Genomic DNA, 21,017 nt, shown 5'->3' with positions numbered 1-21,017 from the left:
AATTTTTATGGCAGCCCAAAAGTTGGAGGGGTATATGTATATATCTCAATTTTAACTCATGAGCTCCGGCTGTATACTTTATCTTTATGATCGCTGTTTTTATTGTGTTATGCGAGCTGGTCTTTGACCGTAATAACTTATCTCATCCAACTATCTGACTTTCAGAAGACATCTGAAGGCAACCCTGTTTAGGGACGTTTTTAATCCTAGCTAGGAGCCCTCGATAGCCCTCTCCTCTTCCATGAATTTGTCCAATCCTCTTTCGATGCCATCCAAACTGGCGGCCTCCTGTGGCAGGGAGTTCCGCAGTTCACCCAGGCGGCTATGAGCAGCACACTTGCGGCGCATACTCACCTCTGCGTTCTTGTAGAGGAAAACTTTCTCCCCGGCCACCACAACGTACAGCTTGTTTTTAAATCCTCGCAGTTCCAAGAGACCGCTTTTGTCCACCGAGTCGAAACTGCCGCCGGGCACCTGGAAGGCGGACGCTCTGTCCAGACACCTCGACTTCTTCTCGTCCACTACTTTCTGAAGGGCTCTGATCCACTCATTGCGATCCGCTGCAGCGCAGGAGGAGACAGCGTTGGTATTTAGGGAAACGAAACAGAACCGTTCTCGGATGGAGCTACTTCGTTCTGGGGGTGTCCCGTGTATAACGTTCTCCCAGCAAGGGAGGAGAAATCAAAGAATCTAGGTGGCCATCACTGGCTCCTGTGGCAAGGAGTTCCACAGTTTAACTATATGAAGAAATTCTCTCTTTTGGATTATGGAAATAATCCATAATGAATTGGAAAAAAATGTTTAAATGTACTTTTCAAAAAAAGAAAAAAACCAGAGTCCTTTTTGCTGGGAATAATTCAGACTGAAATTCCCAAGTTATTTATGTATTCCACTAAGGCGGCCCATGTTTCGTTAGCCCAAAAATGGAAAACGAGCGAGGTCCCAACCAAAGAAGAACGGCAACTTAAGCTGACGGAATATGCACAGCTTGCAGACTTAACATTAGAATAAGAGAACAAGAAGAACGTAAGTTTAAGGGAGATTGGAAAGCGTTTATTGAATATATGGGAAATAACTGTGTACAGCTGAAAACGTTGCCAGTATTAAGATGAATTCAACAGCGCAGATAAGTTTGGATGCATGCAATAATAGAATAGTGAATGGTATAGCTTTTTGTAAAATATGCAGGGATTTATGATATGTAAAATGAACCATGGAAAGAGAAGAAGGGGAGTCGTTGATATTTTGAGGGTATTTAAATGAGCATTTTAAATTGTAAAACAGGAAATTTAATAGCATTGTGAGAGAGAGAGGGAGGGAGGGAGAGGAATTTCACCTACCGTCACTCTCAGCCCGGAAAGCAAAGGTCCGGTTGTTGGTGATCACCTCAAATTTCTGGTCCCCGATACTGGCCACACGGGTAATAGAGCAGATGGGGATGAGGCGTTTGGAGTAAACATCCTGCAACATTGGAAAGAGAGTCAACAGAACGTATTATCGTGATGATTCATTCGGAGCGTGGCTTTTGTACACTACCTGCAGGCTCGCAATCGATACAAATGCAACAGACACACACACACACACACACACACATGCAAGGAAAGAGGGATGAGGAGGGCAGAGGAAAAAGCAAAACCCAGCCACCAGTTTCTCAGCAGTTCTTCAGGGGCAGGAGACTGGCACAATCGGAAATATGGGGACCCAGCGAGGCACTCCATATTTAATTCTTAGTATTTTTGGGGGGGGAAGCCTTAAAAATAGCTCAAAACAATTATTTTCTGTTCTGTCCGGATTTTCACTTTTTGGAATATGGCAACCCTCCCTTAGCGACTCTAAGCCCCTGTAATGAACTACACTTCCCAGCACTCTTTGGGGGAGGCGATGGTTGGTACTGATTTAAACATATCCTGCAGGGGGCTGAGTTAGGGCACTAAAATTGGTGCAGAATGTGGAAAGGGAAAGGATATTCCCCCGCACTCATCCAGCCCCATTGCCTTCCATAAGGAAAGCCTTATGGAAAGCAGGAATACCGACCAAGGAAGAACGGCAGATGAAATTAATGGACTAAGTAGAAATGGAAAGAATTAGAAACCAGGAATAATCCATTTTTTAATAAAGAATGGGGCAAGTCTATAATTTATTGCAAAAATTATTGGAAACTAATTATTCATTAGCAGCATTGATTTAAAACTTGCAGTTGAATTTTTAAACTAAGGGATACTTAAGGATTTATTAAAAATTGGAATTATAAAGGAGATGCGGTGGGGGGGAATTGTAACCTAAGGATCCACAAAAGGGGGGGTCAAAGGGGTTATTTGTATTGTTTCCCCCTCCTCCATGAATTTGTCCAACCCTCTTTCAAAGTGGGCGGCCATCCCCGTCTCCTGTGGCAGGGAGTTCCACAGTCTAACTGCACTCTGCCTGGACCTATCTTTCCCCCGCTCACCTTCTCATTGTCAAAGTAGCGGAGGTTGTCGCTGTCCAATTTCACCCATCGCTTCTGGTAGATATAGGACCTGGAGCCGGAAAAGACTGTTAGCTGGGGTGCTCTGTGGGTCAGCAGGGTGGTCCTTAAGGAGGTAAAATCAGGCGGTCAATGACTGGCAGGATTCCCACCCCAGCATTATTTTATTATCATTTATTAAATATCCTGCCCACGACAAACCAAAGCATCTTATAACCGCATGGAAACCGCGGGATCATTTCGCAGGAGAATCTCTTTTCGTAAACCGCTTTGTGGTTATTTGCAGTCAAGCGGCATATATAATTTTTACGAAATAAAATAAAATTGTCTTGAAAGAAGTTTCTTCTATCACGGGACAGGCGATGGAACCTGATCCAAGGCTGGCGTTCTTTCATTTTTATTTTTTTGTTCATTGCAAAATTACAACAAAAATTACCAACATTGAATCCAAAATAAACAGGAAAAGAAAAACACAAGAGAAAAAAGAACACAAAAAACAAAAACACACATCTACAAATAAAACCATATCATCCTTCTAATCTAATCATTACATACAAAATCACGTATTGACTTCCTTCCTTTGTTCTAAGACCTTGAAATTTTTACTCTTTCGAAGTTGTTGTGTCTAATGTAGGTTACCTCTATCTTTATACTTTCCCCCTCCAGGGTTAAAGGCTGGCATTCTTAAATCTAGTTACAGGTAGGTAGCCGTGTTGGTCTGCCATAGTCAAAATAAAAAAATTCCTTCCAGTAGCACCTTAAAGACCAACTAAGTTAGTTCTTGGTATGAGCTTTCGTGTGCATGCACACTTCTTCAGATACACTCGGACTTCCATTTCATGCGGCTCAATGTGCTGCCTTCCATAGTTCCAGTTACAGGTAGGTAGCCGTGTTGGTCTGCCATAGTCAAAATAAAAAAGTTCCTTCCAGTAGCACCTTAAAGACCAACTAAGTTAGTTCTTGGTATGAGCTTTCGTGTGCATGCACACTTCTTCAGATACATGTATCTGAAGAAGTGTGCATGCACACGAAAGCTCATACCAAGAACTAACTTAGTTGGTCTTTAAGGTGCTACTGGAAGGAATTTTTTTATTTATTCTTAAATCTGTTTGTAGATGGCCATATGCATTTTAGGGCCCTCTAATCTTTTTCGTGTCTGCAGCTGAAAAAACAGCAGCACAATATTGGGGAAAGAGCTGCCGACTCAATTCTAGAGCCAGGGGGGGGGGGCGGATAGACTATGGAACTACAGCCCCCATTGAGAAACTTAAGAAAGCATCTTAGAGCGCTCAGAAACACAAAAGCGGTTTTGAAAACGGTCTGGTATACCCAGTGCACCGGAAAGGGCGACCATTATTATTAATAATTATTATTAAATTTATATACCGCCCTTCCTCTGAAGATCATAGGGATCGCGCTTGGGGGGGGTGGCGTGCCAAGCCACAATGCTGCCTGTCAAATTAACGGAATAAGCAGATTTGCCCTCAAGCGGATCCGATCGGTTTTTATTTTGCCCAGCCGCTTTCCTGCCGAAAAGGAGCAAACGTCCATTGGGGGTTTTTCCGAAGATGGTTGTTGGTTCTGATTCAGCGGTAAACAGCGTTTTCCCCCCGGGAAGGCGGGGAACAGCGGGGCAAAAGAAAAATCTCTTGAACCCGTGCCTGGAGTCTTTAACATCAGCAGTCAGGAGCGATTCAGCCCTGCTTTTGAGTTTCTGCCCTGTTTTCGAGTTTGTCTGAAACTTAAAATCTCAATTTCTTATTACTTAAATAGGGCTATGTTTAAAACTTGTCATTGAGGTTTTCATACCTTTTTTGTAAACTCAAGGAAGCGTTTCAGCCCTGCTCTAATAATAATAATAATAATAATAATAATAATAATAATAATTTATTTATTTATACCCCGCCCATCTGGCTGAGTTTCCCCAGCCACTCTGGGCACTTAAAAATCATTTAAGGTTTATAATTTCTTTATTTCCTTCTAAGGAAACTGATTAGTTCAGTGAAACGAGTTTTGTAGCTGGCATCTCGTTAAGTCTTTGTTGAATTCTACGTTAACTTTTCCTTAATTTTTTTTAATTTTTGTTATTTAATCCAATTCTATAGTCGATTACTTCTTGTTTCAGGGATTTTCACGGCAATTCTTTTGTTTTGTGTAATTTCTTGGTTCCGTGACTTTTTTCCACTGCAAACAAGCACAGGGGCTTGAAGCAGATCAGGGTCTTAATCAAACCAGGCGCACGTTATCACAAGGGCAGCCACTGCCAAACTGCCGGGTGTTTTGGCACTACAACTCCCATCGGCTTTTGCAGGGCAGGCACAATTTTGCTTTTCTCACCCCTGAGGCGGGTTCTTATCCAGCCAGCCGGCCTTGATGACAGGCGAGAGCTGAGAGGACGAGTCCGTCCTGTTCATCCCGTCGCCGTGGAGGCTCAAGGCGCCCAAGGACAGAGCTCTGCCAGAGTACGAATTCAGCTCGCAGTCATTCCAGTGGTTGCTGCTGTGGAGACAAAAGAGGGGCGACACATCAGGCCTTGCATGGGGGGATTCGAACCCAGGCCTCCTAGGTTCTAGTCCAGGGGTCAGCAACCTTTTTCAGCCGTGAGCCAGTCCACCGTCCCTCAGAACATCGGGGGGCAAGACTATATGGGGGGGGGGATAAACGAATTCCTATGCCCCACAAATAACCTAGAGATGCATTTTAAATAAAAGGACACATTTTACTCGTGTAAAAACATGCTGATTCCCGGACCGTCTGCGGACCAGATTTAGAAGGCAATTGGGCCAGATACATCATACCTACATCACAGAAAAGGTGGTCTACAGCAGAAATCTGAGTGACTTGTTTATCTCGTCTGGCAGGTTACCTGTTTAATGGTCACTTGATTGGATTGCCTGGGGAGCCTGGCCAGTCTTTTGTAATGACAAATACTTGGTTCCTGAGGTCACAGGCTCACACCCTATTCATATCTTAAATGTGCCCTTAAGACAGGATTTGTGAAGGAAAAAGAGAATGGAGAGGTTTCCCATTTTGACCTTGCAGAGAAATAATTGAGGTCAATTTGTTCAGGAATTTTTTTTTTCTGTGGGGTTTTCAGACATGCGATTTATATATTTACGTTCTTATCACAACTCCCAAACACATTGCAACTCAAACGTTTTGGCTCCCGAACACAGCAAACCAGGAAGTGAGTGTTCCGGGTTGCAGATGTTACAGTGGTGCCCCGCAAGATGAATGCCTCGCAAGACGGAAAACTCGCTAGACGAAAGAGTTTTCCGTTTTGGAGGTGCTTCGCAAAATGAATCTCCTATGGGCTTGCTTCACAAGATGACAATGTCTTGCGAGTTCCTGCTGGGTTTTTTTTCCTTCCCCCTCCCCCTTTTTCTAAGCCGCTAAGCCGCTTATCAGCTCATCCGATCAGCAGATAAGCCGCTAAAAGCAGCTAAAAGCCGCTAATAGCGCTAAGCCGCTTATCAGCTGATCTGATCAGCAGATAAGCCGCTAAAAGCCGCTAATAGCGCTAATCCGCTAATCCGTTAATGGGCTTGCTTCGCAAGACGAAAAAACCGCTAGACGAAGAGAATCACAGAACGGATTCTTTTCGTCTTGCGAGGCACCACTGTATTTGGAACCTGAATATCCGACGCATCCTTAAGAGGATAAACAGGAAAGAACCACGATAAATAGATGGAACTTTGCTTTTGGATGCCCATTCACTATGCGCCTGCCAATGCAATTAGATTGCTAAAATAAAACCCCATTTTCCAAGTCCCGAATTGCTTTCTGCTCTCATCCCAGCGTGGTGATGCAAGAGAGCAAAGCCCCCCCCACAGACACACACTTTGAAATACACTCTGCTTCCTCCCCATTTGCATTGCAAAACCATGTTTGGGAAATAGCAGCCTCTTCCTCCCCCCCCCCTTAGATTCCCCCGGGGTCAGAAATAGTCTGTCACCCTTCCTGCAAGCCCTGCTGAGCACCCTCTTCCGGGAAAACGGGGCCACTAACTACAAGGAAGGCCTGAGATGAGTCATCAGCAAAATCCACAGAGGACCCCTGGCAGAGAGTTGGCTGCAAGTAACACCCAGGGACGCGGGTGGCACTGTGGTCTAAACCACAGAGCCTAGGGCTTGCCAATCAGAAGGTTGGCAGTTCGAATCCCAGCTCCTGCCAATCTAGCAGTTCGAAAGCCCATCAAAGTGCAAATAGATAAATAGGTACCGCTCCGGCGGGAAGGTAAACGGCGTTTCTGTGCACTGCTCTGGTTCGCCAGAAGCGGCTTAGTCTTGCTGGCCACATTACCCGGAAGCTGTACGCCGGCTCCCTCGGCCAATAAAGCAAGATGAGCGCCGCAACCCCAGAGTCGGCCACGACTGGACCTAATGGTCAGGGGTACCTTTATCTTTTAACACCCACAAACCTCCTGGGAAACTGAAGAGCATCTCCAGGGCTGGGAGCATGGGAACCAACTCCTAGGGGCTGAGGCCCCTTCGCCCCCCAATAAAATATTTGAGGGGAGTGGGGCCCCCCAAAAAAGTTGATAGGCATTGCCAGTTGAATGATTTGAACGAATGGCTATTCCAGGACGTTTTTGAACAACTGCGTAGGCCTGCACAAATCTTCCAGGGCTGCCTGGAAGTCGAAAGCAAGAAAGCCTGTTGCATCTCTGCTGGAAGAGCATCCCGTGGGACCAGGGATGCTAAACGCTCAACGTCTGGTTGAGGCCGGTTGACTTGACAACACCCTTCCGGGTTAACTATGCGTTGCGTGGGAAGTGCTTCCCGCTGCCTGTCTTGAATCTCCCAGCCTTCAAATTCGCGAGATGTCCAGACTTCTACTGTTATGATAAAGGAGCGGGGAGCTCTTCTCTCTCTGCTTTCTCCATGCCAGGAACCTAACATGTTGCCTCTCGTTGGCATTTTCTCTAAACGAAAGAGCCCCAAATTCTGCAACCTGAGAGGGCAGGTTGCTCTATGCCCGCTGCATTGCAGGGGGTTGGACTAGATGACCCCTGAAGGTCCCTTCCAACACTACGATCCCCTCGATCATTTCGGTTGCTCTTTTTCTGGACCTTGCAGAGCTTGTCTCTCAAGCGGAAGATCCTTCCTAGCTTTCGAAGGCATCCCTGGAAACAAGAGGGTGAGGCCAGATATTCCAGGACACCCCAAATATTCAGTGCATGCACACTCGCACACACGCACGCACGAACGCAAACCAATGCAGCCCTCACTTGGTGGGGGATTCCTCCTTGAAATAATCCTCAATCAGCTCGTCTTCGCTCATCAGGCTGCTGAACCGGGCAGAGCGACGTTTCTGGGATGTCGACTCCACCACCATGTCCTCCTGCAGAGGGAAGAAGACAAAAAGGAGTTGCACTTTGAAAAGCTCCCAGGCCTCAGAATTATTACTACAGTGGTAGCTCAGGTTAAGTACTTAATTCGTTCTGGAGGTCCGTTCTTAACCTGAAACTGTTCTTAACCTGAAGCACCACTTTAGCTAATGGGGCCTCCTGCTGCCGCTGCACCGCCAGCGCACGATTTCTGTTCTCATCCTGAAGCAAAGTTCTTAACCTGAAGCACTATTTCTGGGTTAACGGAGTCTGTAACCTGAAGCGTATGCAACCCGAGGTACCACTGTATTATTATTATTAATGCCCCACAGGAAAGACAGGAGTGCCTGGCATGCTCTGGTCCATGGGGTCACGAAGAGTTGGACACGATTAAACGACTAAACAACAATCCCACCCATCTGGCTGGGTTTCCCCAGCCACTCTGGGTGGCTCCCAACTGAATATTAAAAACACAATACAGCATTAAACATTAAAAACTTCCCTAAACAGGGCTGCCTTCAGATGTCTTCTAAAAGTCAGATAGTTGTTTATTTCCTTGACATCTGATGGGAGGACGTTCAACAGGGCGGGCGCCACCACCGAGAAGGCCCTCTGCCTGGTTCCCTGTAACCTCACTTCTTGCAGGAAGGGAACCACCGGAAGACCCTCGGAGCTGGACCTCAGTGTCTGGGCTGAATGATGGGGGTGGAGACGCTCCTTCAGAGGCCCCATCTCCTTCAAGAGGCCCCATTAGCTAAAGTGGTGCTTCAGGTTAAGAACAGTTTCAGGTTAAGAACAGACCTCCGGAACAAATTAAGTACTTAACCCAAGGTACCACTGTATATATAGAGTATTTTTCGCTCTATAAGACGCACCAGACCACAAGACGCACCTAGTTTTTGGAGAAGGAAAACAAGAAAAGAAATATTCTGAATCTCAGAAGCCAGAACAGCAAGAGGGATCATTGTGCAGTGAAAGCAGCAATCCCTCTTGCTGTTCTGGCTTCTGTGATAGCTGCGCAGCCTGAATTCGCCCCATAAGACGCACACACATTTCCCCTTACTTTTTAGGAGGGGAAAGATGAGTCTTATAGAGCAAAAAATACGGTAATTTTTATTAAATTTCCTGTTTTACAATTTAGAATATTCATTTATACAACCTTAAAATATCTATCACTTCCCTTCTTCTCCTTCCATGGTTCATTTTGCATAGCATAAATCCCTGAATATTTTATATAAACTAAACCAGTCCGTATGCCATCACAACATATTTGCACCATTGAATTTATCTTATTGCTGCCAGAGTTTTCAGCTGCACACAGTTATTTCCCATATATTTCCCAATCTTCTCTAAACTTATGTTCTTCTTGTTCTCTTATTCTATATGTTACGTCTGCAAGTTGTGCATATCCCATCAGTTTAAGTTGCCGTTCTTCTTTAGCTGCGACCTCGCTCCATTTCCATTTTTGGGCTAATGAAACACGGGCCACTGTAGTGGCAGACATAAATAACCTTTTTTTGACACCCAATACTTAAAAACCTTCCCTGGAGGTTTTTAAGCAGAGTTTGGACAGCCATCTGTCCTGGAATATTTAGCTGAGATTCCTGCTTTTGCAGGGGGTTGGACTAGATGACCCTCGGGTGTCCCTTCCAACTTCACAATTCCAATGCTGTGCAAACAAGCCTTTTCTGCAGTGGCCCCACACAGATGGGGATGCGTTAAATTAAAACTTGATTTGGCCAGCTCTTGCCAAAGGTAGCGTGTATTGCTAGGCTCTCTAAACTCAATAAAATAAAATAAAAGAATGGGGGGGGTGATTTCACGTTTTTTTAAAAAAATCAAATAGATGGCAGCTTTAAAAACAATTCAGAGAGTTTTGACCTGATCGGTGAAATGGCTCCATATTGCAGCTCTACAAAAGGTAAAGGTAAAGGGACCCCTGACCATTAGGTCCAGTCGTGGCCGACTCTGGGGTTGCGGCGCTCATCTTGCTTTACTGGCCGAGGGAGCCGGCGTACAGCTTCCGGGTCATGTGGCCAGCATGACTAAGCCGCTTCTGGCAAACCAGAGCAGCGCACGGAAACACCGTTTACCTTCCCGCCGGAGTGGTACCTATTTATCTACTTGCACTTGACGTGATTTCGAGCTGCTAGGTGGGCAGGAGCTGGGACCGAGCAACGGGAGCTCACCCCGTTGCGGAGATTCGAACCGCCGACCTTCTGATCGGCAAGCCCTAGGCTCTGTGGTTTAACGCACAGCTCTTAAACAATGCAAGGAACCAGGAAGTGGCTGCAAAATGTCCCACCCAGCTCCCTGGGTCTGGCACCAGCCCTGCCTGAGAATTATTCTCATGCACCACAAATGAAAAATTGGTTGGGGTGCAGAGCGGTGCTTGGAAGGTCAAAGCTGTCCTCCTTCTTGGGACAGCTCCTTCACGGCCTCCTTGCTTCTGCTGCATGATGCAACCGGATGTTGCACAGAAGCCCTCTATTTATAGCTGAAAGAACCACCGTCCGGGAGCTTTGTGCTGAGAAGCACACCAGCAATTTCCCCCCTGGGCCACAGCAGAGCAAAGAGAATCAGGGATTTCAGCTTCTCCGTCTCCACAGCTACTTCCTCAGTGACTGAAGAAAACAAAATTCTGCTCTTTTCCCCTTATGGGGTACCAAAGATCCCGTACAGAGTCCTTAAGTGGGTTCCCTGTTGGTAGGAGAAAATACCAGAGCCCAACCAGAGAATATTGAGAAGCAAAGCAGCTAGTAAGCCTGATTTTATTAAACTGTTGCAACAGGGTGCTCACCCCCCACACACAAACACAGGAGGGAGCATGAACCCAGAACATTGGTATGCAAGCTTTCAAACTACAAGAAAGAAGATTCCACCTAAACATTCGGAAGAACTTCCTGACAGTAAGAGCTGTTCGACAGTGGAATTTGCTGCCAAGGAGTGTGGTGGAGTCTCCTTCTTTGGAGGTCTTTAAGCAGAGGCTTGACAACCATATGTCAGGAGTGCTCTGATGGTGTTTCCTGCTTGGCAGGGGGTTGGACTCCATGGCCCTTGTGGTCTCTTCCAACTCTATGATTCTATGATTCTATATAGACTTTTGAAATTGCCCACCCCGTAGCCCAAGACCACCCCCCAATACAACATACAAACTGAATCCTGAGACCAAAGATATCCTTATCTTTTAACTGAGCAAAATGAACAAAACCAGTGTGCCACTTGAGGAGAAAGCGAGCTTTCGCTTTTCTTACGATCAGGCCTTGTGCTAAACACCAAGGCTTTCAACCAAGCACACAGAGGAAAACTTCCTCTAGGCTACACAGCCAATCAGAGCATGTGCTAGCTCAGCGAGACTCACGCCCTTCCGCCTGGCTGCTAAGCAACAGCCGACACACCAATAACAGAATTAACCCTTAAAGTAAACGGAATGATCTCCGCTGCTGCACATCCAACAGGCACACCTACTCTGAACACAAGTCCCAAGCCTTTGAACAAACCAGAGCGGCTGGGACAACCCATCAGCACATGGATAGGCAAGCTAAGGCCCGGGGGCCAGATCCAGTCCAGTTGCCTTCTGGATCTGGCCTGCAGATGGTCCAGGAATCGCCGCGTGGATTTGATTGTTTGCGCTGCACCAGCTTGCACATCCTCCTGGCTTCTCCCCACCCTGCCTAGAGCCGAGAGGAAGGGGGTGTGATGGCCTGGGATTTGGGCTTGGACTCGGAACCAGAGGAGTCTCAGTCCGCACCAGATCCTCTGCCTCAGGCATCACCTGAACCAAGTCTGGGGTCTGATCCTGAAGAGTCCCAGTCTGCACAGGTTACCCTGCAACAAGCACCAGCTGGGCCGAGTCAGGGGCCAGGATGACCTCGTTGACTCCAGCTGGGCCATCACTTACAGCTGCTCCACTACCAGTTGGGTCAGGGGAGGCTGAGGCGGCCTCTGGGTCTAGTAACCCACTGACGTCTCCTGAGCTGCAGAGACTGAGGTCTGAGAGAAGGAGAGACCTGAGTATTTGCAGGAGGAGTGCTTGCCTTCAGGCGAGACAGGGAGGTGAGTCGCAGGGGGATCTGCCGTTACCACGACAGAGATAAAAGGCTGCCGGACCCCGTCCCAGGTTGTGGGAGCAACATTGCTGTTTGCTTGCACCTGCCTGTTACCCTGTGCCTGACCTTGCCTGGTTTCCTGCCTTGGCCCTGTCAGACTGACTTCTTGCGGAACCCTTGGAGTCGGGGCTGGACCTGATCCGCGTTGCTCAGCTTTACCCCCAGGCCCAGCACAATGGGCAGGGTTTTGTTGGTGCCAGCAACGGCGTTAGTGCTTGAGCAGTCGCCATTGTAAGCAGGCTCAATTCGGGCTTTGCTGCTGCCAGCCCCTCTCCGGAGCCCTCTCACGTCCCGTTGCTGCCAGCCCCTGCCGCTTGCAAGACACAGGTAAGAAGCTACTAGGGCTCGTCCTGGGCTGTGGAGAAAGGAGGGGAGAGTCATGGGAGATGGTTTACCTGGGTAGAATGTGTCCTTTTGTTTAAAATGCATCTCTGGGTTACTTGTGGGGCCTGCCTGGTGCTCTTGCAATAGAATGCTGTGTCCTTTTATTTAAAATGCATCTCTGGGTTATTTGTGGGAATTTGTTCATTTGTTTTTTTCAAAATATAGTCAGGCCCCCCACAAGGTCTGAGGGAAAGTGGACCGGCCCCCTGCTGAAAAAGCTTGCCAACCCCTGCATTAGCACATCCCGGAGGAGAAGGCAACCTCTGAGTTTTTTTGAAGATGAGATGGGCCCCCCCGAGAGATATGGACCTACCTTGTCAGTCATTTCTTCTGCCAGAGCTTCTATCTCCTCCTCAAACGGGGGATCTTCATAATCAGAATCCTCTGCGGAGACAGACCAGGCATAGTTAGACTATGGAACTGCTTGCCACAGGAGGCAGTGATGGCTATGAAAGAGGATTAAGCACGTTCATGGAGGAGGAGGCTCTCCATGGCTACTAGTCATCTTGGCTATGAGTCCTGGAAGACCTGCTCCCTGCCTGAAGGTCTTTTCCCACCTGGTCTGGACTGACTCCAGCTGCAAAAGCTGAGGCTGCTGAACAGACTCTCGGACAGGGGTATTATTTAGGGGGTTCTGTTGGGGAGGGTTGTTGCTGCGGTATTATTTTTCTGCTGTTATTGATATTATTTTAAATATTATTATGAGTATTTTATTGTTTTTTTTAAACCAATCTCAAAGCAGTTAACAGAAGAGTAGATAACATTGTAACAGAGAAAGATGAACGACAAAAAGCTTCTGAAAGCTAAAAACCAATAGACTAAAAACCAGATTAAAACTGACACCAACCCGTTTTTCTGCGATGTTGACATTTTGTGGTACGCACAAGAGTGACTTAGATTTCCAGGAATACCCTATTGTGCACCTAGACCAAAATCTATCGTCTTTTCCAACCGGAAGAGGTTTTCCAAGGTGGGCGATATTGTTTGTGCTCGCTTGAGAGGTGCCAGAATGTATCAAATGCCCGGATTTCGAAACAGAACTTCACATTCAGAATCTGAACAGTGAGGTTGGGGAAAGTGGGCCGACTTCCAAATACCCCTTTCGCAGAATCATAGAACCGCTGTGTTGGAAGGGAACGCCAAAGGGCATCTAGTCCTCCTGTGACGGAAGGATCGCACAGCACTGAGCTTTCTCTTCCGCCAGGCACAGGCACAGACACTCACCCAAGTCCGTCTGGAAGAGGAGGGGGGGCTTCGAAGGTGGCTCAGGGGCGCTGGTCCGCTCCACGGTCTTCAGGCGGGGAAAGATCGCAGGCGGCTGCTCGGGATCTTGCAGGTGGTTTCTCACAGGAGGACTGGAATGAGAAACAACAGAGACCTCGCTTTAAAATCAGCCCCAAAGCTGGCATCGTTCTCCTGGCTCAGCCACTTCATGAGCTCAGAAGAACATCCAAAGAGCCCAGCAGGATCAGGCCCTTGGGCCGCCAAGTCCAGCATCCTGTTCTCGCAGGGTGCCTCTTGGGGCGAACCAGAAAGCAGGATTCGAACACAAGAGCAACGCTCCCCTCCTGCAGTTTCCAGAGGCAAAACAGAGCCATAGTGGCGGAAATCCCGTAATTTAACCATGCCCTGTGTCAAGAAGTTATTTCTGTCATCTGAATCCTACAATATTCAGCTTTACTGGGTTCTAGTTCTAGTCTTAAAAAGCAGAGACATCACCTTGCCAACAAAGGACGTCTAGTTAAACCTCTGGTTTTCCCAGTAGTGATGTATGGAAGTGAGAGCTGGACCATAAAGAAGGCTGATCGCCGAAGCATTGATGCTTTTGAATTCTGGTGCTGGAGGAGACTCTTGAGAGCCCCATGGACTGCAAGAAGACCAGACCTATCCATTCTGAAGGAAATCAGCCCTGAGTGCTCACTGGAAGGACAGATCCTGAAGCTGAGGCTCCAAGACTTTGGCCACCTCATGAGAAGAGAAGACTCCCTGGAAAAGACCCTGATGCTGGGAAAGATGGAGGGCACAAGAAGAAGGGGACGACAGAGGACGAGATGGTGGGACAGTGTTCTCGAAGCTACAAACATGAGTTTGACCAAAGTGCAGGAGGCAGTGGAAGAGAGGAGTGCCTGGCGTGCTCTGGTCCAGGGGGTCACAGAAGAGGCAGACACGACTAAACGACTAAACAACAACAGGTCTTGTGCAAGAGGGAGAAAAGAAATATCTCAGTCCACCTGCCAAGAAAAATAAGGAACTTATTTATGTATGCTACAACAGCGGCAAAAGTCTTGTTAGCACAAGGATGGAAGAATGAGGAAATCCCAACTAAAGAACACTGGCAAGAAAAATTGGTGAGCTCTGCGGAATTGGCCAAATTGACATACAAGCTGCGCGAGAAGGACAATCGTGACTTCAAGGAAGAATGGGAACTTTTTACTAATTATTTAAAAAGACAACGAAATGATCTGGACTCCTTGGCAGGTTTTGAATAAACATCCACAAATTTATTGGTTGAACATTTGATAGATAAGGCAAAGAGGGGAGCTGAGGGAAGTCCTTGGGTGGGGGGCGGAAGGGGGGAAATAATGTAACTGATTATTTGGGTTGATAATTTGGTATGCTGAAATTGTTTAGTAAAAATCATTGAATATGTATAATTATTATTATTTATTACTTATACCCCGCCCATCTGGCTGGGTTTCCCCAACCACTCTGGGCGGCTCCCAACAGAATATTAAAAACATGATAAAATATCAAACACTAAAAACTTCCCTAAACAGGGCTGCCTTCAGATTTCTTCTAAAAGTCAGATAGCTGTTTATTTCCTTGACATCTAATGGGAGGGCAATCCACAGGGCGGGCACCACTACTGATTAGGTCCTCAAAACACTATCCTCAATTTCTTCTTTGATGTCCCAATGGGACGGGTGATTCCCAGAGATCCTTGGGAGGTTTTACTGTAAGCTGCTGAAACCCATGATAATAGCAGCACTCTTTTTTTTATTATCTCTGTTTTAATAGATTCTCTTATTTGTACTTTTTTAATTCTATTACCGTAAATTACTTTGTAGAGTAAGTAATTTAAGGATATAAACAAACGTAATAAATAATAATAATAATACTATCACTAGTAATGTTTATTGTAACAATCTGAATGTGAGCTTTTGCAGCAATTTAAAGAGAATAGAATGACAGAAAGGCAAACAGGAGAGTCAGAAAGGAACTCAAGCTTCCAGATTTTTAAAAAATAGGACCAAGATCCTAGGAGGAAGAGGCTTCTTATAACCCAATGGCTCACCTAAGACCACCATCCCATCCTCAAAGTGGTCAATGGACCAACTGTGGAGCCAGGGCAGAGCCTAGTAGCCATCGATAACCCTCTCCTCCTTGAATTTGCCTAATCCTCTTTTAGAGAAGTGCCCAGTCGCCAAGTGGCCAAGAGTCACCCTGTTGGCTCCCAGAGAAGAGACACAAAGGACGGTTCTTTGCTGCAACCAGAAAACGCAGCAAAATTAGACTTCCTTTGCTGTTGCAACTTCCCTCTCGCTGCCTTCCAAGCTCAGGACGCCACGTGAGAAGGAGGCAGTGATTTACTTACTCTCAGGAAACGAAGAGGGGGAATCCCCCCCCCCCGGAGCAAAGCGGAAAAACTAAATCACTGGTTCCCCCCAAAAATAAATCATCGGTTCCCCATTCCCTTTTGCTACGAAGCTGGTTGGCCCCTGTGAAAATACTCTGCACTAGATGGGCTCTGCAATAGCTGGGATAGCTCAGTTGGTAGAGCTTGAGATTCTTAATCTCAGGGTTGTGGGTTCGAGCCCCACATTGCATGGCAGGGGGTTGGACTAGATGGCCTTTGGCGTCCCTTCCAAGGAGGTGCAAGGACACCTAGGGACACGCCGTTGTCACAGGCCTAGATCTCCCTCTAGGGCAGACTTCACCAACCTGGAGTGCTCTTGTAGTTTCTGGACTACAAATCCCATCGGTGCTTGATGGTATGTGCCGGCTGGGACTGATGGGAGTTGTAGTCCAAAACATCGGGAGCACTGCACCCTGGCAAAGGCTGCTTTATGTGCAAATGCAATGGAGGGGATCATAGAAGTGAAGAGTTGGAAGGGAACCCCAAGAATTTCTGCAATGAAAGAATCGCAGCTAATGAATTCCTGCCACCCAACCGCTGTCTAGGAACCTCCAACAAAGAAGACCCCAGCATCTTCCAAGGGAGTCTGTTCCGTGGTCAGACAACCCTTGCACTCAGGCATTTCTTCCTAATGTTTAGCTGGAAACATCCTTTCTTGCTATTTAAATCCATCCTTTCCAGGTCTGCCCTCTGGGGCAGCAGAAAACAAGCTTGATCCGTCTTTCTACATTTTTAGCAGTTCTTATCTGTAAACCGGGATGCAGGTGGCGCTGTGGGTTAAACCACAGAGCCTAGGACTTGCCCACCAGAAGGTTGGTGGTTCAAATCCCCGCGATGGGGTGAGCTCCCGTTGCTCAGTCCCTGCTCCTGCCAACCTAGCAGATCGAAAGCACGTAAAAGTCAAAGTAGATAAATAGGTACAGTTCCGGCGGGAAGGTAAACGGCGTTTCCGTGCGCTGCTCTGGTTTGCCAGAAGCGGCTTAGTCATGCTGGCCACATGACCCGGAAGCTGTACGCCGGCTCCCTCGGCCAATAAAGCGAGATGAGCGCTGCAACCCCAGAGTCGTCCGCGACTGGACCTAATGGTCAGGGGTCCCTTTACCCTTTACCTTTTATCTGGAAACCACCTTGAGTTCTGTCAGGGAGAAAGTTGGAGAATGTATGGATAAATCAATCAATCAATGAGACAGTCCTTCAGATAGTTGAAGACGGCTGTCATATCAACTCACAGTCTCCTCTTTTCCAGGCTAAACATTAGGGCTGGGACAGATACTGATATATCATCCAAAACCGGTTTGAAGTCCGTATCGTGAGATCGGTTTCGTACCTTTTGACCTGGCAATATATCACAAATCATGATGTGTTTGTGTGCGCTATGCAAAAATCACGATGTGGGGGAAACCATCAAGCTAGTCAATGCCTCTACATAGCTAAAAACCAGATATCACCTTTACATAGCTACATCCTTATTTCAGACAATGTGATATATCGATATATCGCAATGCTTAAAGTAAAGGTAAAGGGACCCCTGACCATTAGGTCCAGTCATGGCCGACTCTGGGGTTGCTGCGCTCATCTCGCTTTACTGGTCGAGGGAGCCGGCGTACAGCTTCCAGGTCATGTGGCCAGCAGGACTAAGCCGCTTCTGGCGAACCAGAGCAGTGCACGGAGACGCCGTTTACCTTCCCGCTGGAGCGGTACCTATTTATCTACTTGCACTTTGACGTGCTTTCAAACTGCTAGGTTGGCAGGAGCAGGGACTGAGCAACGGGAGCTCACCCCGTCGCGGGGATTCGAACCGCCACCCTTCTGATCGGCAAGTCCTAGGCTCTGTGGTTTAACCCACAGCGCCACCCGCGTCCCATATTGTGATGTTGAAAACCAGATATCGCCCAGTCCTAGTAAACATACCCAACTCCCTCAACCGATCCTCATATGGCTTGGTCCAGACCCTTGATCATCTTGTTCAACTCTCTCTGCACATCTTCCAGCCGCTCAGTATCCTTCTTAAACTGGGGTGCCCAGTTCATGGCAGGGGGAGGTGTCCATTTCTTACACACACACAGAGTCCACATGAGCTCAGAAAAAAATCCCCTTTACAAAAGAGGCTAGTTAGGTTTCCAAGTTAATTCAAGAGAAGAGATTTGAGAAGTTCTCTCTTCTCCAGGAGCGAGGGCACAACTTCAAGCTCTGAAGTTGTTCCCTTTTCCTAATCAGCAGTTTTTCTAGATCTCTGCAGCCACAGCAGACCCCATTAAACTAAACCAGGCTGCTGCTGCTGCTGCTGCTGCTTTTCAGTTCTTTTAGCTTTTGCAAGGTTCCGCCTCCCAAAAATTACATTCTGCAATTCACTCGGCAGACCAAAACAGGTTCCCATGGCATCTGCAGACTCGAAACCTGCTTTTCCACTTGGCCGCTCGGATCTCTGCCAATCCACCACTGAGATCAGCAGCAACGAGAAACCCAGACAGAAGGGGAAAACAGGACTCACTTGAAAGCAACAAAACACAACCCATCGGGCTTCTAAAACGATTCTTGCAAAAACAAACATGCGCACAGGCCTTCACTGGTCCAAAAAAAGAAAGAGGAACTATGGGTTTTTTTACAAAAAAATGCAAACCGTTTTTAAAAATGTGGGTCTCTCATTGCTTTCTTAAGTATCCTTTCTGAACAAAGATATATTGAGGATCATTCTCGGCACTGATGGATCTCTCTTGGCAAAGGGGAGCATTTATTTATGTGGTTCTTATTTAAAATACAGGGTGGGCGTCTGTTGGTGGAGAAGGGTGTTCATCTCTCTAGCTGAGAGTTGGGGGGGACATCACTGTCCCCCAGGTAAGAGATGGGGTGGAAAGGATGGGGGCCAGTTTTTGACCTGTGGCAGGATTTGTACCTGATTACAGTGGTACCTAGTGATGTATGGAAGAAGGCTTTTGATGCTTTTGAATTTTGGTGCTGGAGGAGACTCTTGAGAGTCCCATGGACTGCAAGAAGATCAAACCTCTCCATTCTGAAGGAAATCAGCCCTGAGTGCTCACTGGAAGGACAGATCCTGAAGCTGAGGCTCCAGTACTTTGGCCACCTCATGAGAAGAGAAGACTCCCTGGAAAAGACCCTGATGTTGGGAAAGATGGAGGGCCCAAGGAGAAGGGGACGACAGAGGATGAGATGGTGGGACAGTGTTCTCGAAGCTACGAACATGAGTCTGACCAAACTGCGGGAGGCAGTGGAAGACAGGAGGGCCTGGCGTGCTCTGGTCCAGGGGGTCACGAAGAGTTGGACAAGACTAAACAACTAAACAACGACAGCAAACACAGTGGTACCTCGGGTTAAGAACTTAATTCGTTCTGGACGTCCGTTCTTAACCTAAATGGCCATCCAACCTCCATTTAAAACCCCCCAGCAAAGCTGAGTCCATTCCACTGTCGAACAGCTTTCTAGTATTACATGTGAACACCCATTTTCATTTGGTGATATTTATGCGATATTTTAAGATATATATCGCAGCTATGCTGCACTCTGATGGTGTGTCACAATGGATCTCTTAATGGTTTGCTTGTTTTTTATTTCACGCACACTGAGACACCTATTGCTTATTTAAAAGGTGTGATTTTACTATTATCACTAAGAAGTTGCGGGCGGACATGGGATTTGTATTTTTAGGGAGAAGGCACTGGTTCTTGCTGAGGTGTAAACCACACAAACAGATTTCCTGAAGCAGTACACAATCTTGTTATTACAGTGGTGCCTCACAAGACGAACGCCTCGCAAAACGAAAAACTTGCAAGACGAAAGAGTTTTCCGTTTTTGAGTCATTCTGCAAGACGAATTTCCCTATGGCCTTGCTTCGCAAGAAGAAAGCCCATAGGGAAATCTCCGGGGACCTCTTTTAAAATGCTGGCGGTCGGGAACAAAGACTTTCGCCCACCGCTGGCCTTCAGAAGAGGTCGTGGACCTCTTCTGAAGGCCGGCGGGGGGCAAAAGTCTTTGCTCCCCCCCCCCCCGCCTGCCTTCCCGGGACAGCGGAGACTTCTCCGCTGTCCCAGGCGATCTTAAAATGCTGGCGGGCGGCAGCGAACCCTTCGCTGCCGCCCGCCAGCATTTTAAAATCGCCCCAGGACAGCGGAGGCTTCGCTGCCGCCCGCCAGCATTTTAAAATCGCCCCGGGACAGCAGGGGCTTTTAAAATGCTGGCGGTCGACAGCAAAGCGCTCCTGTACCCGGAACTTGCGGGGCGGGAGGTGGGGAGAAGGGCTTTTCTTCCCACCGCCAGCCTTCAGAACAGCCTTCTGAAGGCTGGCGGTGGGAAGAAAAGCCCTTGTCCCCCCCCCTCCCCAGCCTTCAGAAGAGGTCGGGGGACAGACTGTCCCCGGACCTGGTCTGAAGGCGGTTTCCATAGGAACGCATTGATTGATTTTCAATGCATTCCTATGGGAAACCGTGCTTCGCAAGACGAAAAACTCGCAAGAAGAAAAAACTTGCGGAACGAATTAATTTCGTCTTGCGAGGCACCACTGTATTATTAACCATATTGAACTTGCATACTCAGTGCTATTTTTCCAGAAAAACAGGTGCTGGAGCTCGCATTTCTCCCTCATTCTCTTAGAATGGCAATGGCAGCCACCTGAGAGGTGCAGGAACTGAGCTCCTGAGAGCTCCGCCTGGAAACAAAAGCCCTGTCTACGCTGCTCCAGGATATAAGTTTGTTGACTTATTGTTGACCGCTTCATATTTCAACAGAAATCTCTAAGCGGTTGGGGAAACCCTAAAAGTGGGAGTTTACAAAAGACGGCACAATATGTGCCACGTGTTCGCTGCAAGCCACCACCACCCCACAGCGCAGTGAAATGCGGAAAGCTACAGCAGACTCTCACCACATGTGCAATCGACAACTGCAAAAGAGGCCCTTGGCCAGTGGAGCAAGAGAAGGGTGGAAAAGCCAAATGAACTTGTTTGTTGCAAAGTCCCCAAATGCAATAAGAGATTCCTGCCAAACACCAGGGTCTGTTATAGAAACGTTGAGACCAGAATCAGACAGAGAGGGAGGGGAGAGCGAGTTCATGCGCAAGGAGAGTGCACGGGGGGGGGGGGGACC

The 21,017-nt window shown here is 47.5% G+C and overlaps 1 protein-coding gene across 26 annotated transcripts in view; it reads right to left on the bottom strand.

Annotated features, from left to right (window-relative positions):
- ARAP1 (ArfGAP with RhoGAP domain, ankyrin repeat and PH domain 1) overlaps positions 1-21,017 on the bottom strand; it is a 145,014-nt gene that overhangs the window by 58,792 nt on the left and 65,205 nt on the right. For 7 of the 26 annotated variants that reach the window (XR_014525156.1, XM_083499197.1, XM_083499204.1 and 4 more), the window contains 7 exons: positions 13,511-13,641; positions 12,600-12,670; positions 7,695-7,807; positions 4,802-4,963; positions 2,447-2,570; positions 1,341-1,461; positions 355-560 (listed from right to left, as the gene is read on the bottom strand). Coding sequence is in view for 22 of the 26 variants with exons in the window: in XM_083499197.1 (XP_083355323.1) it covers positions 355-560; positions 1,341-1,461; positions 2,447-2,570; positions 4,802-4,963; positions 7,695-7,807; positions 12,600-12,670; positions 13,511-13,641 (928 nt within the window). In the remaining 4 variants the exon portion in view is untranslated. Of the gene's footprint in view, positions 1-354; positions 561-1,340; positions 1,462-2,446; positions 2,571-4,801; positions 4,964-7,694; positions 7,808-12,599; positions 12,671-13,510; positions 13,642-17,834; positions 18,487-21,017 lie in introns of those variants that run through there. The other 19 variants (XR_014525154.1, XR_014525155.1, XM_083499193.1 and 16 more) reach the window with 7 other exon arrangements.

Source organism: Podarcis liolepis, assembly GCF_965112155.1.
Source record: "Podarcis liolepis genome assembly, chromosome: 4".
NCBI lineage: Eukaryota > Metazoa > Chordata > Lepidosauria > Squamata > Lacertidae > Podarcis > Podarcis liolepis.
Note: the sequence above shows the minus strand (reverse complement) of the source record. Positions and strands in the feature narration are given on the sequence as shown.